We start from the raw sequence: 23463 nt of genomic DNA on the forward strand, positions 1-23463 counted from the left end.
GAAAATCCTACTGTAGGAATGGGGTCTCATGAAGACAAGTGGAATCATTCCCTGACTCTGCTATGGTTTGGCTCTGCGATCCCTGTGGATCCCCTGGGTTGACATTAATGACCATGCAGAGACACTGGGAGCTTTTCAAGGTCTTCAGAGTATTTCCAACAAATATTAGATTTGGAAGGGTAACATTTTTCTCCCCACCATTTACACGTGAACTCTGTTTGACTCAGGCAATTACATCAGCTGGGATTTTGGGGTGATCATCAGGGTCAAAGCAGCACATGGTTCAATAGATGTCAGTGGAGCTCTGTCAACTCACAAAACCCCACAACTAGGTCCCAGTGATTTTAGTAGAGATATTGATGGTTTGTTCTGGTGAATCACTGTGATCAGGCAATGAACAGTTTGCTGGTCCTTTTGGTGGCATGCAGGGAGTCCAAAGCATACTCAGAAATTCATGCTAATGAAGGAAAAACAGATTTTCTAAAAGAAAGAAGATCCTTTGTGCTGTCACTATGCTTTGCTGCACATATTGCAGCATATAATTTATTGCCTGTACTATTTCTTATTTCTTTTGTGGCTGAAAAGATTATTCAACGATGTTTTTGTTCCTCTAGCAAACAATGGCAAATGCCGCTCGCAACAGAAGTAGAACATTTCCCTGCTTCACTGCTTATGTGATAATTATTCCAAAAATATGCTCTCACTTGCCTCTCAGCAAGCTAGGGGGAGCTGTTATCATATTAGCTGGTGACAATTTACCAAAACCTGTGAGAGAGAGGCTCAACGAAGTGTATGGAGTGTTTGGAGATGTCAACAAAATGTAAAGAGAAGACAGGTAAGACCATCTGCTGTTCACATCTGAACAAGAAATGGTAGATTACAGAAAACATCAATTAACCCTGGGGTAAATCCAAAAAGTCTTCCCTCATAGGGCCTTTCCCATGGATGGCTTGAATGACAGTTGGCAGTGACCTTGGAAGATAAGGTTGCACCATAATGATCCACGGTACAGAGAAGAAAAGACAGGAAGTTTGGGTAAGGCCAGCAATGAAGAGCTGCTCAGATGACTGCGCACTAGTTTGTGAATGTTACATCTGTGTAACTTCACAGATTTCAAAATCTTCTTTCTTATTTGAGTATCTTCAATTACTATCTATTACTAAGAATTGCTGCATGATTCTCATCCTACATTTACTGATACTTTGTGAAAACGTTACCTACTCACACGGTTGCCTCTGGTTTTCCTACAGTGTTTGTTCTCTTTCCCTCCCTAGGTTTTTTGAAACAGGCTTTCAGCTTCAGGCAGAGTTCAGACACTGAAACCGGCAATTTTCTACTCCTGGCCCGAGTCTCTTGGTGGGATCCTGATTTTCCTCACTACTGCTAATCAGGAACAAACCCACTTACAGGAGATGATCAGCTCCCTGCTGCTCTAAGTGGGATAATGCTGCTACACTGACCTTCACCAGCAGACAGTGGCTAAGTATAAAATACCACAGTACAAACTGATATGAGAGAGAGCTCAGCTTATGTTTCTGTAAACATGAAAAAAATCTCTGTTTGCTCTCTTAGGTTTTTTCTTTAAAACAATGTACTGAAATTTGTAATGTCCATCCCCCATGGCTGCTGTTTTCTTCTTTTATTAGACATACCTCATATGCAGCCCTTGTAACTTCACTTTCTTTCTCACTCAGATGCTGTATCTTGGAGAAGTCAGCCCTGAAAATTGCTGGCTTTATATGTACATTCTGAGTTGAAAGAAAACTATAGAGTACATTAGGCTCCAGCTTTCTAATTAACAGTTCATAATGAAGGACTCTCTTTATGGGGAAAAAAATAATTTCCTGAAGGTTGAACCTCTGCAGGGTTTCCAAGGCTTGGAAGAAAATATAGATTGTTTGACAACGAGTCTCTCTGCATTCACAGTGCAGAATGGAAAATTCCAGCTTTGCCATAGCCCCCATATCCCAGAAAAGCAAGTAGATATACTGCAGCAAGCTGGGAGGTGGTGCTGGAAGAGCAGTGCATCCTGACTGTGAGCAGGCACACTCCTTTCCATGTATATAAAGTGCATTAAAACCAGAAATGGATGATTCAAGCAGTAAAGCTCAAAAACTGCAAAGAAAAATACGGATAGAAGTGCACTCCATATGACAGGTTCAGCAGTTTTAGGAAAAAATACAAATTGGCTTTTTCTTCAGAAAGACCTTTTCCTTCCCTGACACTCCATTTCATCTAAGTGCTAACCCCCATTAAACTATTCATGGAAGAAACCCCAAAAGTCAAAATTGTAAAAGCCAAATTAAACTGACTAACCAATGCCAAGTTTTTATACTTGAAAATGCTCAACTGCCAAAACCACCACTTTTGAGAGACTCTCTAATTGCTCCCAATTTTCCAAGCAAGATGTACAGACATTACCAGGGTACGCAGGCACTTACACACTTGATAATATAAGTTACAAGCTTTTAATTTCCTAAAAAAATAAACAATATAACTTCAGAGAAGGTTGCCCCAAAGTGCAGATGTTGTGAAACAGCAAACATGTGGTACAGGAGTCATACAAAAGTGATTGCAATTGTGCCAGCCAGAAGCGAGGTAACAGCTCGTTCCTTAAGAGACTGGTTTCATTCCATTTTTACATCTAAACTGATGCTTCCTTCAGCTGAATTTAAGTCCTTGTCTTCAGTTCATGCCCAAATTACTGCCTACTGGGAAAAAAGGGCCCTGTGGCCTCTGAGAGACAGCAGATGCTGCCAGAGCAGGATATCCTGGGATTCAAGGAGGCCTGTGCAGCCTCTTGGCGAGAGGCAAAGCACAGGTGAACCAAACCCCACAACTGCTGTGCTGTGCTTGGGTGAGGGAGGGGCTGGCAGGTTTTAGCAGCAGGAGAAGGAGTCAACTTTCAGCCACCTCTCAGACACAGTGCTGTGACAGCCTGGAACCAGAGATTTCATGTGACAGCTCGTATTTTTGTATTTCTGTATTAAAAGCATTGGGGTGTTATCTCCTTTAAGACTGTGATCTTTCATGCGGAGTTTCTGCTGCTCCTTTAATGACTGTCTTATCCTTGTTGCCTAATTCTGCAACTTGTATTGGCCAGACAATCTTCTTGTATCCCTCCACAGCCTGATCACTGCTCCACTACAGAACCTCTCCTTGCTTGGACAAAGTCAATCCTACACAAACCGTTTCAGATTCTCATCTCAAGGTCAGTCTCCTCACAAGTCTTTCATGACTGCCATTAAAAGTTTGCTGTCCCCATGCCCAGACAGCTTTTCTTCTTCAATTTGCAACCCAATATCTCTTTTCTCAATCCTCAGATTTCTCTCTAGCTCCATTATTTCATGATTTCTACCATCATGTCTGTGCACAGTCATTCTCTGTGTCATTTTCCATTCATTTCCAGAACACTCACTAATGCCACTCTAAAAACAATACATTTCTGCCAAGCCTGACAAATTGAATCCATCAAACAGAAAATATTTTTGGAATTTAAAGAGAAAATACTGTATTACAGCGAAATCTATTCTTGGTTTCTGGGTATAATCCTAAATCCACTGTTAACAACAGAACTGTTACATTACATACGCTGTACAGACTTTTTGCTTGTTTATTAGAAATATGATTTTTGGAAAAATAATATTCCCACATTCTCTGTCTATGCCTGCTGCTGAAAAGTGAGTGTAGAGCATGTGCTGTGCCCACATCACATTCTAGAACATATACAGAGCACAATTCTTGCAAAGAAAAAGGCTGTCTTTTACAATCTTCTTTATTTCTATCACTTTATGGGAACATCCTTCTGGGAACATCCTACTGAATTATTTCTCTTGGGAGAGAATTTTGCAGTCGGGGCATAGGGTTTAATTAGCTATCATCAAGTTATTAAGCCAGTTCATAAGGAGTGAAACTGGCTAATCTGCACTCTGTGGTCAGTTGTTTTCCGGAATCCTTGTGCAACACAAACACCTTCTATAGCCATTTATTATCTACCAAATGTGCTTTGCTACTTGCAACAACAAATAGGTTTTCATTCTGTGTATTAGTTTCCAATCTGCAAGTATGTAAAAATAACAGCCTTTCTGATTTTGGAGCTGTTCTATCTGAATGGCTCATATTTGTATCAAAATCTCCAGCTGTCTTTGTTCTTTTTTTTCATTTAGTTGCAATTGCAAACTAAACTGCATTGCTCAGCTGAAGCAGCCTGGGCTTCCCTCAGGAAGACACTGACTGTAGGAGAAAAGCAAGACCTCAAGCAGAGACACTCCAACTCCCCTGGCAAGGAGCCTCTTGTTGCCCATGACCCAAGGAATTGGCACAAGCACAGTGCCAGAGCAGCCCATGGGTGCTGGGAGCCCTTGTAGGCACCTGGAGATAGGAGTGCCAGCATCAACAGGGGGTTGGAGAGAGCCTGGAAGAGTTAAGAAATATGAAAATCTCTAGTCCAAAGGTATGAAATCTGAGGCTTGAGGAACAATAAACTGGCACAGTATGTGCTGAGAACACACAATCTGCCCTGCGTGTGCTTTGAAGCACTGGATCAAAACACCTGTTAGTAAGGAATTAAACTGTTCCTGTAGGCTTTTAAAAGCCTTGCCACATCCCACAGCTCCATGGCCCTCCAAGTGACAGCAGCATTCTGCATCTTAATAGTAGGATTTAGAGCCAATTCACAGGTTACTCATTCTGTCCCAAATCCAATATTGCAAGCTGTAGCTCATGCAATGTGATGTAGCACTGTCATTCCTCACAAAGTGCCTTGTCACCTTGCCATTCCTTGCATAGGTAGTCCCATTTTCAGTCTGCTTCTTTCAATGGGAAATTCATCATTGTAAGATCAGAAGTTCAGCTGTACACTGCTGGTCTACTCACTATTTAAAATTTTGTAGCAGAGGGACTATAATAATAAGAAAATCCACACTTTACAGAAAAGGTCAGCGTTTACTTACGTAATTTGATGCAAGATCTGGATGCAGATAATCAATTCCTGCAATAAGACAATGACAGAACAGAAACCAACGGTTACAACTTTCAAAAAAAATTTTCAGATGATTTCAGGACAAGATTCCCTTGCAACCATAGGAAAATGATCATGGCAAAGACTGTAACAGGGCACTGGTGTGGAATATACTCATTCTAATGGCAAATGTACAAATCCTAGTGGAAGGTATAACAGAAGTAGCAGATCTACATTCAAATGGGATAACCTGAGCTATTACATATCCAGTTAAAACATACAAAGAAATGGCCAGCAATCCCATATTACATCTTCATTATTTCTCTGTTGTGTCTCTCCAACCACAACACCATTATAAGCTCTATTCTATTTGCAATGAGAATGCCATATCATCATGGTTATTCTGATGAGAGATTATCTCCAATTTTGTAGTGTCCTTAGCACTAGATTTCTATGAAGAGACCCTTGTACCTTACTGATCCAAATGGTAAATGAGCAACAAAAGCCTCAGTGAAGAATCCTGTTATTCAGGCCGTCTTTTCTGGAGTTACTGGAAACAAATTATAAGGCAAAGCTTTCTCTAAAAGCTGTATCTGATGGGCATTCGGCTTAATTTGACCTGAAGCTTGAATAGTTTGCCATCATTCCCATCACAGTCATAATCTGAAAGCCAAGTCCCGCCTCTCTGGGATCAATGAAATTGTGACACATTAGAGATCATCTCTCCCACGAGATTGATCTTTCATCAATATACAGACCAGGTTGCTCAAGGCCTTATCCAACCTGGCCTTGAACACTTCCAGGGTTGGGGCACCCACAACCTCCCTGGGTAACCTGTTCCAGTATCTCACCACCCACACAATAAAGAATTTCTTCCTAGTATCCAGTTTACTTTCTTATTTCCACAAAAACCTTGTCTTAGGAGTAAGCAAACGAGGAACAGAAGTAAGTGAGGACAGATCTCAGTTGACCCTAGAAAACATACGTGGATTCAAATATTTTAGTTATTTATTTTTAATATCATTCTTTCTTCATAAAAGGAAAATATTCAAAATTTATTCCAAAGAAAAGTGTTGAGAGACTGCACAGAATTCCTGTACTTCAGCAAGGAACCCATAAGTAGAACAACTATAACTTCAACTGTAACTTTTATGTTCATCTTTCCTGAACTTAGCCTCAAATTAGTAATATATTTAGTATGCAGATCTTCATTGACATTCAGCATGAAAGTGTTTAATTATTTCAGCTGTCAAGTATGACTTTGAGAATAATGTAACCCAGAAAACATTTTCCTAAGTATTTTTTGCAGAGCAATTACATCCCCTAGTCAGTGCCTACAGAAGTTAAGGGGAGTTTTTACTTTGGCTCAAGGGCCATTACAGTTTGCCCTGGAAGATATCTGAGTGATATTGCAAACTACTTTTAATATTTGGATATCCATGCCTCGGTATCCCTAGTGAAGTCTTTCTATATCATATTTTCCCTGAAGATCTCAAAGTCTTTATGGAGGCTAATAGTCTCACCACTATAAGCAATCTAGTATTACTTTTTAATATTTTTTTTGACTTTGACTACATGAAAAAAAGCTACTTAAAAATATTAAATTAGCACTCAGTCTTCACTTACCATCATCCATAATTCCTATGGTTACTCCCTTCCCTGTGTATCCCAGCTCCCATGCTTCAGCTACATTAAGGTCAAGTCCAGGCGTCCCATCTGCTTGACCAGTGTTAATCTAATAACATCAGTGAAAAAGAAAAATAGCTTTTTTTACTTGACTGACATATTCCCACAGCAACGGAATTTTTCTTTATGTCTTTGCATGTACCTTTGGTACGGAAAATATATCCCATTTGTTTTGGGGTGCATATCTGTACATAATCATATCTACTGCAACAATGTAACTGTAAAAAACCCTAAAAAAACCAATACTGGGTAAATCCAATTTTTTGTGGTTTATAAGATTTGGTTAAAGACTGAATCTTTTGGACTCCAAAAAAGACTTTTCTGCTTAAGCATGTCAAGCCAGTGGGTCAATCCAGAAAAAAGTTACACCAATGGATTTTACAGAGAACTTACTTACGAGCAGGAAATCCTTTTCTCTTGAAAGCAAGGATCTACTACATAGCTTCCTAAATTTTTGTTATTTTTTATCACTGCAATATTTTGATGAAGTACCAGAAAAAAAATCCACACATTATTTTATCAACTCATCAAGGATGAAATCCCATCCATGCTAATGTGCCCCCATGCATCTGAAAACTCTTGCCTTATGAAAAAAACCCACAGCTATACTGGATGGATTCATAAAACGTAAGAAATGGATTAAGAGAAAAGAGAATAAGAAACATTGCTCTTAAGCAAAAAGACCATTCTAAAGTTAATGAGGCAGTACTGCATTTTTTAAGTATCATAAATAGATTGCAACATTAAAACTGACTAGAATTACTTTATCAACTTTTTAAATAGAAAAATCATTTTAATACTCATAGAAATTTCTTTACTTTCACATAAAAATATGATTTATCCTTTAAGACTAAAGACTTCTCTCTATAAAATATGACACATTAAAAATGAAACAATTTAGAAAAGTATTAATTTCTTTTGACATTAGCTTGATGACAAATGATGACAAAATTCATCATTTTTCAGCTGTTCTGAGTCTGACAGAAGAAAATCAATTAATATTCAAATTTCCATAAGAAAATAAAACCCTAAACTTTTGCTAGCCAAGATACCAGAACTTTTTGTTCTATCCATAACAATATTTTACCTGGCATCAGATCAAAGATATGATTCATATGCAGTTTTAGGGATCACATCAGCACACCAGGAATGCCCACAGGACATCCATACAGTTCTCTTTCAAGCCTTCTAAGGACCTTTCCATTGACTGAAATGAAATTTAGCTCTTAAAACATGCTGGGTCTTCCCAGTATAAAAGGGGTACAATTAAAAACAACACAACAGAGGCTTGGATCCATTCCCAAGTTCTCGTGGTGTAGGTGGAAAGAACTCTTGTAAAACATTGCAGCAGCACAGATTGGCTTGAATGACAATTATTTAGGTATGATCAGTGTGATTTTCTTTCAAAACTTACCAGGTACCATTGCTTTGTAAATAAAGGGTCGTTCATGTTGATGTCAATGTCATTGATATCTCTATATCCTCTCTTCCTTCTGCTGAAGCCCTCCTGTTGCACAGCTTTCCTCACCTGGAAGAGTTAATTTTCACATCTTTAGCTCAACATTCTTGACCATGAAGCTTTTTTAATCTTTCTTTCATGAGAGATAAGGGTTATGAAATCACGCTATTTGTGTCTGTGTCATTCCTTTGCAACTTCTGAACTGGCGATTGATTTCAGTCAAAATTCACAAAGAGGTAGAGAACTTCAGGACTACTGCCAGCTATGAGGGAAAGGGACACTCAGAGTGTCTTATCTGAAGGAAAGCTACAACATGAGCATGTTTTAGACACCAAACAATCAGTGTAAGAGCAAGCCCCTATCCAGGCATCATTATCATCATCAATTTTCTTGCCATACTTTTATTTTTCATTGCCAGAACCTAAAATTATTTAACTAATTCCAAATATGCCACAGTTCCAAGCTGCAGACATTTGGTAAAATGAGGATGCAGGTCTCAACCGCATTTTTAGTTTTTAAAAGTTTTTCTCCAGGGCATTATCAAAGCATTAGATAGCCTTTCCTGCCAAAGAGGTTTGCTAGGAGAAAAAAATCTGGTGGTGTGCACTTTCATCATACTCCTGAGGTTCTCAAAAATGTGCCTTGAAAGTGACCTTCTTTCAGGGATTATCCTTGCAATATAAAAGTGATAAATAAATACACTGGCAAGAAAAACTACATGGCAAGAAAGCCACTAAACTGATCAAACTGGCTCTTTTGTAAGATACAAAAATACAGATTATGAAACACAAGTAGCCATAGTTTTTTTAGAAATCATTTGCTTTATGCACAGCAAATCCATAAAACATTTAAGCAAGCACTGTAGAAAAAAAGTCAGACACACAAATATCTTTGGAGACAGGAGCTTCAAATGCCATACTCACCTTACTTGTACCCATGCAAAAGAGCATTTCTAGAGGAGACTACTGAATGGTTGTAATTGGAGTTGTAACATGTACTAACATACAGACCTTGCAAAAGTGCTGTCAAGTTTGGCATACTCATTTTGTACTCTTCAGCCTAACATCTGAAAACAAGGTAGCATGAAGAGTCCCAGCATTTAATTTAAAAAACAAAAAGCCTTCTTGATCAAAGAGGAGTGCTTAAAACCATAAACTGAGTACACCTTGAGGTGCAGTAAGAAGGCAGTAAGCCCCCTAACATTTCCTTAGGCATGTTCTTGAAAAGAATGCATGGTTATTAAATAAATCTAATAACTCGGAGAACCTTTTCTACCTCTGTGGCTTTGGCATTTCAGATTAAAAATGCGTACCCAGGAGTTACATTACTGTGTCACAGCAACTCATATATACAGTGTCAGTCAAAATCAACAGAGGAGAAATTCATCCAAAGGCTAAATCAGATCTTAGGTCAGTTGAGTCATTCTTGGACGTGTCTTTCTGTCTCCATTAATTAAAGCAGGAGCCTCAAAAGACAGTGCTCAGTGAGGTGTCTAAGGTAGAGATTAAACTGGGATCTAACTGACGGGGGCTGAAAGCTATTTTCCTCAGAGCTGTATTGCTTCATTATAACCCCAAAAACCTAATACCAATTCATAGAGAGCAGGAAGGGGCACACTGTGCCCTGAAAAGTCAAACCTTTCTAACAATCTACTTGTATGAATTATAACTTCTTAACTAAAGATAGCAAACAGTAAAATATTGAATTGGTAAGTGCTTTCTTTTGTATGTGTGTTCACATATAAAAGTTCATTAAAAGTGTAGCAGATTGAAAGTAAAGAAAAAAACTAACATAAAATAAGTTTGGAAGAGTGACTAAGTGACGAAGCAGGAGCCACACTTTGTGTACTTAGTGGCGCCAGGTAGCTGTACAGAGCAAAGAAAGTGCTTGATACCTCTAAGATAAGGCTCAGTGATGCCATGGAGACAACAGAGCAATCACTTGTCATTATGCCTCCCTCCCTCCCTTCCCACCCCTGCCTCCCTGCTTGCCACTGCAAACCTCGAGCTGTCACCACAGAAGATAACTAGGAACAGAAGCCAGCCTTCATTCAGAGGGATGCCAGGGAAAAAGATTTCATGTATTCGTGCTCCCACATGAGTCTGCTGGCTCTGCAGGACCTGCTGCATTAAGGCACTGAATTAGGGTTTAGTACAAAAGGATTTCTACTAATTAAAAAGCAGTGTTGCGGAACCCTGACTTGTCTTTAAGACAACCTGGAGGAAAGAGGGGGAGCAATTTGCAGAAATAGCATGGGCTGGTTTCCCTCTTCAGGATCATCTCATTTGTCTGATTTGTTCCATCTTCACAACAAAATATAATTTACTTTTCTATTATATTACATTATACTATAAGTTCCTCAGACAAGGAAATATATCCCTCAAAGAGGTATAACCTTCTCTGAACTGAAACAACTCAGCAGGCTGTTTTCTGAATGTTTCAGTCAGAGAAAGGGCATACAGGATGTTACCATCCACAGATATAACAGCCTCAGAAATTACGGGTCCTCTTTTTCCACCATAGAAACAAGGGGGTTTTCATCACATTTGCAAATGACAAATCAAATCCAAATCATACAATCAAATCCAGAAAAAATTAAGCATTTTTGTCATGAAATAAATTGAAAGGTTTGGGTAAGGTCCTGGTAGCTTCTCACATCAAATTGCCTCATTCAGTTGCCTTGTAGGAAGATCTTGGCCAGCACGAGGTAAGAACTTACACTTCTCCTCATGAAGATGTGTACAGAAAGCAATAATCCCAAGAGCATGTAACATCCATACATTCCAGAAAAAAAATCCCCAAAGAACAAACCTGGAAAATGATAATGCAAATCCAATGATCTGAGCAGAAAACTGCTCATTTACTGCTGCAGACAGCTGACTCAGTAAAATCCCAGTCTTCTCACCAACTGGGTATCTATATTAGAAAAGCAATATTTTTTCCAGAGCTGAGAACTCATGCTTTCATATCTAGTCTAGATCAGGAGAGGGATGCATCTGATTCTGCTTCTATTTCTTGTTTTTCTTCTTAAAGAAACGTAGGCCTCCCCATGACATCAGTAACCAAAATGCATTTAAGTACCACATTGGAGGTAAAATGCTTCAGCAACACATACAAGAGACAACACCTCTGCATGTCCAACACTAGAAAAGTATTGGAAAAGATTCACTCCTTGTAACAGTCATAATCCCACCTACTTGTATGGAGTTCAGACCTGGAATCCAGCCCTCAATCCCATGCACCATATAACCTCATGACATCTTTTAAATACTTGTTTCTCTAACTGGAGCAGGAAAAACAGCATTCATAAGACTCAGGTTTCTGATAATAGTCTCTAAATGATTCAAGCCCGTGAAGCATGATACTTATTAGAGCCTAGTGAAGCAACAAGATTTTCTTACTAAAATACCATGAATTTTACCATCTCAAAATTAGGCTTATTTATCTACAGTAACAGCCTTTTGTTTATTTCATTCTTAATTAATTATTCCTTTTTCATTAGGATAGAGGATGAAGTAGAGATCAGAATCCGAGCATCTACTTTATTAGCATAGGACTAAATCATGAAAAAGTTACTAGCTGCGTAGTAAGTATGTAGCCCATGGATGATAAGATCTTTACAAGAAAAAAAAGGTTCAAGTATTGATTTTTAATATACTTGTACTTATGCATGGTGCATGAAGTCACTCGGAGGATAATAAACCAGCAGGATACCAATGCAGAACAAATTAGCAAAATAATCAATTGACTGCAATACTGCTCTGGGAGGGCCAGAAACCACAGCACTGTAACTGTGCTCCCTGCTCCCATGAATGCCAAGATAATCAGCTCCTCATTTTGATGGAACAGGGTTAATTGTACTGGTGAGCTCCTGCAGTTAAATGACTCTGTTATACTGAACATAAATGACAGATTTACTAAATTATACCAGTGGGTGTACAAAAGTACAAAAGTGGAACAGTACACACAACCCCAACCTCAGAAATCAAGAACTTCAGAACAGGAGAATTTGGGCCAAATTCCAGAGGAAGAAGGCAGTCCCAACTGATGACATCTAGTAGGCATGTCTGTCTTCTTAAAAAAAACCCCAAACATATAGCCATGAGTTGATCAAACAAAGGAAGTCACAGTTCTTTATTCTCTAAAGTCTCAGGATCAACACAGGTCTGTTCCTGAAAGTGAAGTAAGAAGTTAGAAACCCATAGCCTGTATTTTTGGAGAAGTCAGGCTGGTGGTTAGACTTAGGCCCCAAAAATTGAACTGAAGACCAACATCCCTTGAAGGTGGTTTGAAACAGTGTGTCCAGATGCACAAAGACATCATCAAAGAAACCACCTTCAGGTAGCAGAAACCTGTCCTGACTTTTGATATCATTAATTTCTGATATCCAAAGAAACATGGTGGCAACAAAAGAGAGAGGCAAAGAAGTTAAAGTGAGCCAGTCATATGCACAGCCAACTCTTTAAAAAGTAATGAGAATGGGATAGCAGGTGCATACAACAGCTTTTTGGGGTATTATCCAAAAATGACATGCCCCTGCTTCTAAACCTCATGAAGAGTTAATGAGCGTGTCTTTTTCATCTCTGATTTCTTCCTAAGTAAACAAAAAGGCATTTAATTTTACTATTCACTCCATCCTCAGAAAAGATGTACATATTAGGGAAATACAATGTCAGAGAGTATCACCTATCTCACATTCTACATTTTTGTTAAAGCCACAAAGTAACTGATGTTTGTGTGACTCTCCACCACAAAATGAAAGGAAAAACATTGAAGCTCCTCACTAGCAAAAATAAAGTACAGAACTACTTGAACTGTAACTAAAGTCAGATAAACCAAGCAAAACTGAAGCACTTTGAAATGGCAAAGGAGACAGCTCACTTCTATAACCTGAGGTGGTGAAGTTGCTCAACTCCATCCAGCCAATGCAACACAGAAAATTGATGCCTTTTGTTGCGACATGGCTGGATCCATCTACTTGAGTTCAATCTTTCTGAGCCTGTTTCATGGCCTAGAAAGAATGAGCACAGATGTCAGGGGCCTTGTGAGTGTCGCTGACCATCCAATACTTACTAATCAAATGACAACTGCTCCTCTTAAGCAAGCTAATGACTTTCAAAGGCTCTCATGGATCTCTCCACACCTAGCAATGATTTGCTAAACATATGTGTTTCTGGAGGATTATTCATAAGAGCTTTCAAGTGCCTCTTCTACCGTACCCATTAATCCCTGGGGAGTGTTCTGCACAGGGACTCTTGCCCGAGGATATCTTGCCACTCCTCGGCCGGTGCAGTTTAGAGCCACTACAGCAGAGACATAGCAGCTGTTAAAGCACAAGTCCTTAGAAACTTCAAAGTTTATCAACCCAACCTTCCCCACCACTTCTAATCAAAGCACAGAGGAAGAAATTCTTTTTTTCAATTTAAAAATCTCTTTCCATAAAATACTTGCATAACTCTTGGTTTATATGCTTTTAAATGGCTATTTTCATAACGACAAACAGAGACTGTATGAGAATTGCTTTGGTTTCTAGGAAAAGTAATGTCCCCTTAAAATAGATCCCTTTATCATTGTTTTTAGCCATCCCTCTACATTGTTGTTACTTTTTAGTTTTGTTACTAGTTGCAACAGAGTCACTGGATATCAAGGACCTGCTGGGGTTTTTTGCTTATTACACTTGGATGTTCTGGACCACTTCTAATTTTTCACTTTCTCTAACCAGCCCCATTTGCCTGCCCAAACACTTCTAAGCTTACACAGACCAGCAGCAGAACCTAAAGTCTCTGGACACTTATGCTGTCTCCAGTCATCCTTCTTGGCATGTCTTCTCATTTTTACTTGACTTCACCTTGTGTTCTTTGAACTATTTCTCTATCTCTCTGGACTTGGTATTGCAAAATATCACACTTCCAGGTGAACAGAACAGGGACAAACAATGCATCATAAACTCTAACAAAAGACTTACTGATTGCATTCCACAGGAAATCCTAGCATAGCTGGGACTGCTCATTAACTTCTCTGCAAAAATTCATGGAAAATCATAAGACAGAGGTATGGCCATTAAGGAAACAGCCCCAGAAGTTCATCATCAATCAGACAATAGTAAAATATGAAGCTGAACAGCTTAAGCTCAAAGGTTCCACTCAAGCATTAAACTTTCTTGATGGAAACACAATTTAAAGGACTCCGGATTCAACCAGGTTTATATGTTTTTAAAAGAATATGAAAGAACTGACTTGCTTCTGCCTTATTTCGTGACCTTTTGTTTTCCTCATATTATTTCAGTGCTTGATAAATAAGGAGCTTTCAAAAAATAAAAGAAGGGGAAAAGAAATCAATATTTTTGTCCATTTAGCAGGCCTCTCACAGTTCAGTGACATTCAGGAAGCAGTGAGTAAAGAGACAAGGAATCAATGTGTAAGAGGAGGCTGCAGATCATATTCAACCTGCTCAGCTAAGCAATCAATACCTCCTCTAGCTTCTACTTTGAAATGCAAGTGAGCTGTTCAGACTGCAACGTAAAATGAATGCTGAGCATGGATGGGCTGCAGTGGAAAAAATGCCAATTGGATAAAACCAGAAATTTTCACAGGATCATGCCCTCTTTGACAACATTTTTTTGCTTTAGGATAGAATTTATTAAGGGGAAAGACCAAGACAGAGAAAAAGCCCTGGATATCTTGATATGCAGTGCACTGTCTCAAGAACAAGCTTCACACTTCTGTTCTCTCCTCAGTTTGGCATGAGGGACATGTTAGGATCTACACTATCACAGGTACTGGCTATTCTAGGAACTCTGTTTCCAATTTTTTTCACTGCTTAGATGAGCCAACACGAGAGGAGGAGCATTTCTGAAATCTTAAGATACTTCCAAAGGAATGAAAACCTGCTTCTTATTCTATATAACGACAGAAGAGACAACATCTTATTGCAAGACAGCGGAAAAAAAGAACAGTTAGTTACAAAATCAACAATCTCTGTAAGAACTAAATTCCCTGGAAATGGGCTATAACCACATCTCTCCAGTAGATCTGGGGAGCCTGCAAACCACAAGGACACCATATCAGCAGCCTGTGGGTAAATTTTGCACTTTGTTGTCTCACCAGTCACATGGGTCACAGAAATGATCAGCCTCTCCAAATCAATCAGAATAACCACCCCTCATTGTGGATATAAACAACAGCATGCCTGGTGACAGAAAATTGGGCCTCATGCATGTAGGGCATTATCAACTGCAGATCCTCCCTTCTTAGCTGCAAAATTAGTTTCTGCAAGTCAGTTTTCCCTTCTCTTACATCCCTCTGCCACATGCTGCAGGCCTTTCCTAAATCACCATGGTTGGAAAAAAAACCTTGCCCTCTTCTTTCTCAATAGTAAGTCTTCTCATGAAGCGATTTTCTCTTATAACAAAGGCCATCATCAACCTTTGAGGTGACAATCAAAGTAGGTCTAAGTTACATTCATAGCCTCTCTGTGGTATAGAAGGGTTTTAGTTTAAATGAAAATCAGGCCCAGCTCATCTTTAAGATTGCAAACCTTTTGGCTATATCTGTGCAGTACAAAGAAGAAAGGTGCTCACATGACGCTGAATCTTCTGATTTGATTATTCTCTCTGTAACATTTTTGACTGTTTTTTATACCCCTGGGCAGTTGGCCAGCAAAGGACTTCCCTCCTACTTCACAACAGCTCACTGGTCCTACAAGGAGATATGTACTACATAGTCCATTCTTTATAAAGCCTCCTTTTAAAAGATTCCATTAGTACAGTTGCTGCTTCCACACAAGCGATGAATATCTGATACATCCCAAGAGAACAGGAGTGCTCACAGGCTAAAGATTCCTCTAACTCTGTTGATTTTAAGCTAATTTATTTCACAAAGCTAGTCTCCAGATAAGTGAGGACCATGAGAAAATATCACTTGGAGAAAAATCTGCACAGTTTGGTTTCTAAGGGAAGACTCAACTGACAACTAAACTTTTTATTGAAGTGTACCTTGACTTGCTCTGACATGGAAGAGACTTCTTGTAAATGCATGAATATTTGTGCTAATGCTCAAACACATTTGAAGTCATAAAGCATCATTTGTAGCAGCTTTACCTCTAACTTCATATATTTCCTTTCCCAAGATGCCAATTTGCTCTACAGACATTAAGCGTACTCTGTATGGACACACTGGAAGTGCTTCACAAAACACCTATGTAGGTCTGCATCATCATTTAGGAAACTGAGTCAGCAGAGGATGAGACTTTAAACTAAGTCTGCAGCATATGCTGAAAATAGACTCCCTGATCTCCAAAGTGATTCTGCACTTAAAAACTGCCTTCTGTCCTGTGCTGTAACTCATCATACTTCCATTTCATTCCCCACAGCCTCCTTCCCACTCAAATGTCACCTAATAGCTCATCACTCGCCTTGAAACATCTGCTTGGAAAAATATAACATGCATTTTTGCTCATGGAATTACTGGCATGGATTATCCCCTTTGTGTGTTACAGTAAATACACCATAATGTCACACGCATTGAAGAGTTGCCATGTCCTTCATGTAATTTATTTTGCTCTCTACTTGTACTCTTTTTCTAAATACCTTCTGAGTCAAGAAACCAAACATATTTATGGAGCTGCCCCCCAAGCCTAAGACAGCTTTCAGTCATGGTAACCATGGCAGGAGCTGTTTGGGACTCCCCTCATGCTGTGGGACTTAAAATAAAAGTTTATTTCAGCTACCTCTGCTCCTTCTGAGCAGATGGACACCACTGGATCCAGTGGCAGTGAAATATTTTCACACAAAATTGTTGCCAGAATCTCAGCTAAAGAACAGTTTCTCAGAATAAAAATTGTATCATAGGTCTAGGAAGAAAGGTACTCAGACTAATGTCAGTGCTGCTGTCCTACAGGCAGTGCATGAACCAAGCTGAAAATCAATCTAATATAAATTAAGAAATTCTGAATTAAAAGAGTTATTTAAAACTGGCTCTGGGTCCTCAAAACCTGGAGTCATGGGGTGACAGTGAAGAAAATGTTGGCTTCATCAGGCAGAATCTAGGCTTTCTCTAAACTGGTTTCAGGAAAGTCATAAGTGCCTTTTGATCTCTTTTTCCTGGCTGCAACGCTGTGAGCGCCCTACAGAACACAAATCTTCTCTTTTGCACTGTCATTGCTCAATACAATTTTTCCTTTCCCTGCTTCTTCTGCTCTGCAAGCAAATGGTGCAGTTTGAAACTGGGGAGAACACCTCCCAAAAAGGCATCTGCTTTGGCCAATGTGGAAGGGAGCACCTCTGCATAAGGAGAGGAGGACACCACAAACAGCCACATACTCTTCCTCCAGCAGCTCCTGCAGTCTGACTCAGATCCCCACTGCACCACGCCGATAGGTTCCTAGCATGGATTACTGCTCACTGCTGTCAACACCTCCCAGCCAGGTGGTAATGACATCTGCAGAAGGCCCATTTAGCTTTAATAAAAAGCAAAGCCTGCTTTTACAAAGCTGCCTGCCTGGAGTGATATAGCAACAACTGCCAAAGGAATCTAAGCTTATTCTAATATTTCACACCTGTAATACTTAAAAGTTCAATGTTCACATGAGTGGTAGTGATATATTAGCGAGCCTTTCTTGTCCATTTTTAACACCTTCAGAGCTCTGTTGCTATCACAGTGGAGATGAGAATACAGAATTGCGAGCCACTGACCTTCCTAAAGTGCTGTCTAGTGGGAATTACATGGGCTGTACAATGTCTTCTCTCAGGAAATTTCATAACTAGAAGCCAGACACAAAACAGAAGCCAATCTTATGACAGAGGGAAAACTGCAATTATGCTGCTGCTCACATTCACATACTTGCTCATGCACCCAACAGCGGAGTAGCTGTTTATAGCACAGCTACTTCTTTATTCTATTACCATAAATACAATGAACAGAAAAGACACTGGAGCTTGCTCCCATGGTTGCCTTTCTCAGCCCAGTTGGAAGCAACTGATGATTTATATTGACCAGGCTGTGCAGGTTGCAATTATGCTTTTTCAGTTCTTTGATTCAGATGTTTATGGATCCCCATCACAAAATATGTTAATAAAATCAGCAGAGGGTTATGTGTCACTGCTGTACAGTACTGGGTTACCAGAGTAGAACTGCCAGGGACAGGCCATCTGCCACACAGGAAGCATCAAAACAGAGTCATTTCTAGAGAAAAATTTCTGTATTAAAAAAGGGGAATAAGAGATTGGTTTGCGAAAAGGAAAGAAATAGCTGATGTCCTATTATTTTGGCCTTTGTCCAAATCACTTTTTAATTTGATACTTTTAAAGGACTGAACTTGATCCTTGTCAAGACAATGCTATACGTCAGAATCCTTAATTTTAATCTTCAAATGTTATCTTCCAATTCCAGTCTTGGAGCCTGCAGAGTGCAGTTGCAGAGCTCGCTGGTGCCCAGCACCATGGCAGAGAGCACAGCCAGGGCAGAGATACCCACATCAGGACACTTTCCCCACCTCATCCCAGAATCTGGCTGTTATCATGTGGCAAAAAAGCATCCTTCTGCCCCTGAACTCCTGAGCTGCCCAGCGCTTGGCTTGGGCAACGTACTGAACACACATTTCCCCAGGCAAAGCCTGCAGCTCTTTTCTTGACAACAGGGGCACCAGGTCATGAGCGATTTGGCAAAGGAATCACATCTGGTATGAGACTGTAGGCAGGAGACTTAACACAGAGCAGTGGTGGGGTCAACAATGCAGGGAGAGATGCATAGAGCTGGTCCCAGCAAAACAGAGCACACAGAGAAGGAAAAACCCGTGAAACTGAGACAAGTACTAACATGCTCAGTTTATCCTAGATGACACTGTTCTCTGTGACAACACAGAAACACGGCATTCCCCATCCCTGGAAGTGTTCAAGGCCAGGCTGGATGGGACTTTGAGCATCCTGGCCTAGTGGGTGTTGGAACTAGATGATCTTTGAGGTCCCTTTCAACTCAAACCATTCTGTGATTCTAAGGCATGGAAGTGTGGTCTAAGTATTCTCTATCGGTTTTCTCTGCACCTCCATTAGTAGAGAGGCTTTTTACATCCCTGCCCATGTTTTCCAGCAGCCTGTCCCACTGGTTGCTGGCCAAGCCTCTCTGCAAAGCATGTCTGCACAATTAAAATTCTTTTCAAAAGTCTTAGAAACGAAGGGATTTCTGCCTCGATTTCAAGGGAACAAGTCATCTGAGTGGTTCAGATTTGTCACAAGCCCCTCTATTTATCCACTGCCTAAAGCAATGTAAAGTGGGCCCTGAAGACTACAAAACTCATTATTAATTGCAGCTGCATGTGCACTAGGCAGGGATTTTGGTACCAGAATTTTCCCTAGTTCCCACTGGATCAGAGCACAGGCTGGTTTAAATGCAGTTATAAAATGATCATCCTGCTGCAAATTCTTTGAACTATTGCTGCTTTTTTTGGCTAGGAACGAGGAAGTATCTTTTCAGTTCAGTTATTAGCATAAAATAATTAGACTTTGGGGTATATTTTGCTCCCAGTGCACATACATAACTTGCATTAATATTAATAGGGACTTCTCTATTCACACGCATTGAAAGGAGCCTGTACCCAAAGGGACTGAGAAAAGCAAAAGCATATTTAGGGTTTAGTCTGTCACTGAAGATTTCCATAGATTCCTATAAACGGCTATCCTCATCATACACTTCTTTCCCTTTCTAGTTTATTTCCATTGAGACAAATGTTTAGCAAATCATGGAAGGAAATAATTTGCTCAGGATTCTCACAGCAGGCAATCAAAAATTATGCACAAATTACATGAAAATCACTCTTTGTGTCCAAACTTTGAGACCCAATTCATGTTACGGTTTCCACAGAGCAAAAATGTAACAGAAGAGCTTTCCTCATGAAACTGTATTTCTTTGGTATGAGAAGTGATGAATCTCTGGTTGACTCTAACAGTGCCTGCAGTGTGCACATTTAGGGGCTCCTCATATTTCCAAAAAGCCAGAGTTAACCCGTGTTACAGCAAGCTCTGAAGAAGTGCCTTGAGATTACCAGAACTTCCCAGAGTAAAAAAAGGGAGATTTAGGAAAATCTACTACAGCAGAAGGATTGATTTTATGGCAGTTCAAACAGATGCCTAGATTGGGATAGTCTTGCATGTCTCGGGCAAGACTCTTTACTATGTAGGGCATCTCATCATTCCTCACTTTTCTTCCAGGAAGGTTCAACTCTGTTTAAGTTATTCCCTCTTGTTTCATATCGCCACACGCCACTCTGGACTGAATTGCAAATGAAATCAGGGAAATGCTCTAGCTTAGAAAGAACTTTTTTAAAATGCAATCATATTCCCTATCCTAACACCAGCTATCCCTGCAACAAAAAAAGTGTGAATGGTGTCAGAAGAACAAACAGTAAGAATGGAAGAAGCAGAATGCTTAACTCAGGAATACCACAGAGAAAAAATCAGGTGAACCACCATAGTGGAACAACAGTGTATGTTTGGTATTAAGCTTCTTGGCTGAGATTCAATTTTCCAGAAATGCAAAGACCCAGGTCCTACCTCCTCTGGCCCAAGGGTAAATACAGACTTACTGCATTCATTTCAGTGAAATTACTTCAGATTTTCACTGCTGCAAATTGGAGAAACGTCTGTCTCTTGTGTTTACTACCATCCCTGTGAGGAAAAACACTGCTAAAAGCCTCCCTCCAGTTGAATTCCAGTTTGAACTTGCTGAACTTGTGAGGACAAATTATTATTCTTTGCTTCAGGGGAGAACACCTGTTTCTGAAGAAGTAAGCAAATCAAAATATACAACCTACTAGGTGAGGAAAAGACACTAAGATATTGAGGGGGAAGGAGTAATCAGGGATGCCCAGAAGAGGTGCACCCTACCAAGACAGAGCAGCATGCAGAGCTTTGAAAATTGGTACATTCAGGCACTTCAAGCAGCAAGGGCACATGGACATGACCTAGAGACCTCCTAGTGCAGAGAGGATGAAAGCATAAGCTCCTCACACCTTACATGAGTGTGTAACTGAGGTCATGGTTTGGTCAATGATGAAGAAAGCAGATGTTTATTTTGTCTTTCTTGAGATCTGTTATGAAAACAGAGTCCTTGAAATGTACTGCGTTGTTCAGAAAAACTTATTTGAGGTCCTTATGGAAAATAGAGCTGAAAAGAAAAAAACCCCACTTTTCCTGTTAATCTTCACAAGAAAAAACAAAGGCAGAGCTGAATAAAGTTCTCTCCTATTCCCCCCTCATATGTCCCCTCTCAATTTAACCCAGGATTTGACAAAAAAAACACACATAAATTTCAAGCAAATTATTCATCATGTTTTTCATTAAGATCACTAGCTCCTCTAGTCAGGCTGAGTAGGCAGCTGCTGTTTCAATCAGGCAAAACATATTAAAACAGGTTTGAAATCACCTCACAAAAAGGATAAAAACTGTTTATCATTTTACTTCCCATCTCCATCTGAGTGTAACGCACTCAAAGATAACAAAACCCTGGCCTGGAGGCGTTGCTGCAGTTTGGGATCGGAGCTAAGATGTCGTGTCCTTGTGTTCTACTTGATGCTCCTGGTAGCTGGGGCAGGAGAACTGCAAGGAGCTAAATGTCAGACACCCAGGAGAGCTCCGGTTTCCATGAGCAAATATTAAAATAAAAACCTGCAACACCTACACAACCCTAATTGCTAAGAAATCACTGATACACCTCTCTGACAAATAAGAGATGTACCTTCCCCAGTTGATCAACACAAGTTTGGGGTCAGTAGTATAGTCTAAAAAGTTGGTCTAAGGAAGTACAAAGACACACAATTCCTCAACTTCCTGCTTCTTTTCATCTGAAAATACAAAGGCAAGAGGCTGTTGGATTTTACCTTCTGAGAAACACTGCATCTGTGTATTTTAGATACATAAACTGAAACATGTTCACTCAAATAACTTGTGCAAAGTTTATATAAAAAGTGAGTTGTTCACTGGACAGCAAAGAATGAAACAGTAAAATAAAAAATGTTACTTAGGTTACAGTCTCCTGAGCACAAAGTCTTCTCCCTCAAATCTCTATTAACGCCAGAGAAGTTTTCTCCATCTGCTGCTGCTGTTACCCAGGATGAAGAAGCACCTGGGGAAAGCTGGAATGAGCCATGGGGAAGCAAGGACAGGAGCAAAGGCAGGACCACTAGTACTGGATTATACCCAGGGCAAATGACTCCATACAATTCTGCTATTATTTTATGCTTAGATAGCCTCTAGCACAGTAATTTCCCCTGAGCCTCCAGATCATGCATGAGGAAACACTAAACGACAACAGTAATTACAGTTTAAGGTTACTGTCCTTTGTCTAAGTCTTCTGGGCTTCAGAGGATCTGTGCTAATCTCTGGGGTTTTATTTTTTCCCCACTGTTCTCATCTCAGTTTTCTTATTGCCCAGGTGTTATAAAGACTACAAATGACTATAATCCAACCTCTTTTTTTTTTTTTCATCCAGACGGTAAATTGGCCATCTCAGATCTACTTCCACTTTTGCTCTGCTTTGCCATTTGACCTTTTGGAAAATTTAAAATCCTCTTCCTCCCTTCATTTCCAGCACTTGTGAAACACACATAATCCATATTTGAAACACGCTTTGAAACCTCTAGTTAAATATTTAATTTATTAAATACTGTAAAAGACCAGACATTATTTCAGATGAACAGACAGATCATTTCAGTGGCAGATCTGCAGGTATGAAGTCATCAAAGCAGTCCCTTTCTCACTGTTTTTTATTTTGTAGGCAGGCAGAAAGTATTTGGGAAGATTTATTTGACTTTCTGGCTCACACTAAATTATTCAGTGTTTGCAAGTCAGGTAGGTAATTCACCTTGCACACACTTCTCAAGTGCAGTGCTAGTAAGGAAACCACGATGAATAGATTTTTCTGACAAACAACATCCTCATGTAAACAGCTGTCCTTTCAGAAATACATCCTCTCCTTATGCAAAAATGTTCAGTATTCCACAGTGAATGGCATGACACCAGCAGATGTCAGATTGACTCATACTCCTAAAAGCAATGTCCTTTTTCATACCTGTCCATCTGGAATTTGCATTTCTTTCATACATTCCAACTTTCTTCAAAACCTCACTGACACATGAAAGTGAAAACAATTCATCATTAGACTACAAATTCCACTGAGACTGCATATGGTAACGCTGAAATGAAACAAAAAGCATTTTCTTGCTATGGCAAGTTGCTCACCGCATACAAAGTTTTCATCCTTAAAGACGACTACCCAAATCCAATCGTTTCTATTTTTATAACACCTTTTCCAGGTTTTTCTCCAGCTAGTTTACAGGAAGTAATTAAAAAAATACTATTTATATCTTA

At 39.6% G+C, this 23463-nt stretch overlaps 1 protein-coding gene across 1 annotated transcript in view; it reads right to left on the reverse strand.

The window, feature by feature from the left end:
• The window catches only part of PCSK2 (proprotein convertase subtilisin/kexin type 2), an 86112-nt gene that overhangs the window by 47069 nt on the left and 15580 nt on the right, over window positions 1–23463 (reverse strand). Inside the window, exons 3-5 of the mRNA XM_029961630.1 lie at window positions 8061–8174; window positions 6587–6695; window positions 4953–4990 (exon numbers count right to left, since the gene is read on the reverse strand). Of these exons, the coding sequence (XP_029817490.1) occupies window positions 4953–4990; window positions 6587–6695; window positions 8061–8174 (261 nt within the window). The remainder of the gene's footprint in view (window positions 1–4952; window positions 4991–6586; window positions 6696–8060; window positions 8175–23463) is intronic.

This window comes from Manacus vitellinus, unplaced genomic scaffold, assembly GCF_001715985.3.
Source record: "Manacus vitellinus isolate BGI_N305 unplaced genomic scaffold, ASM171598v3 scaffold_38_pilon, whole genome shotgun sequence".
NCBI lineage: Eukaryota > Metazoa > Chordata > Aves > Passeriformes > Pipridae > Manacus > Manacus vitellinus.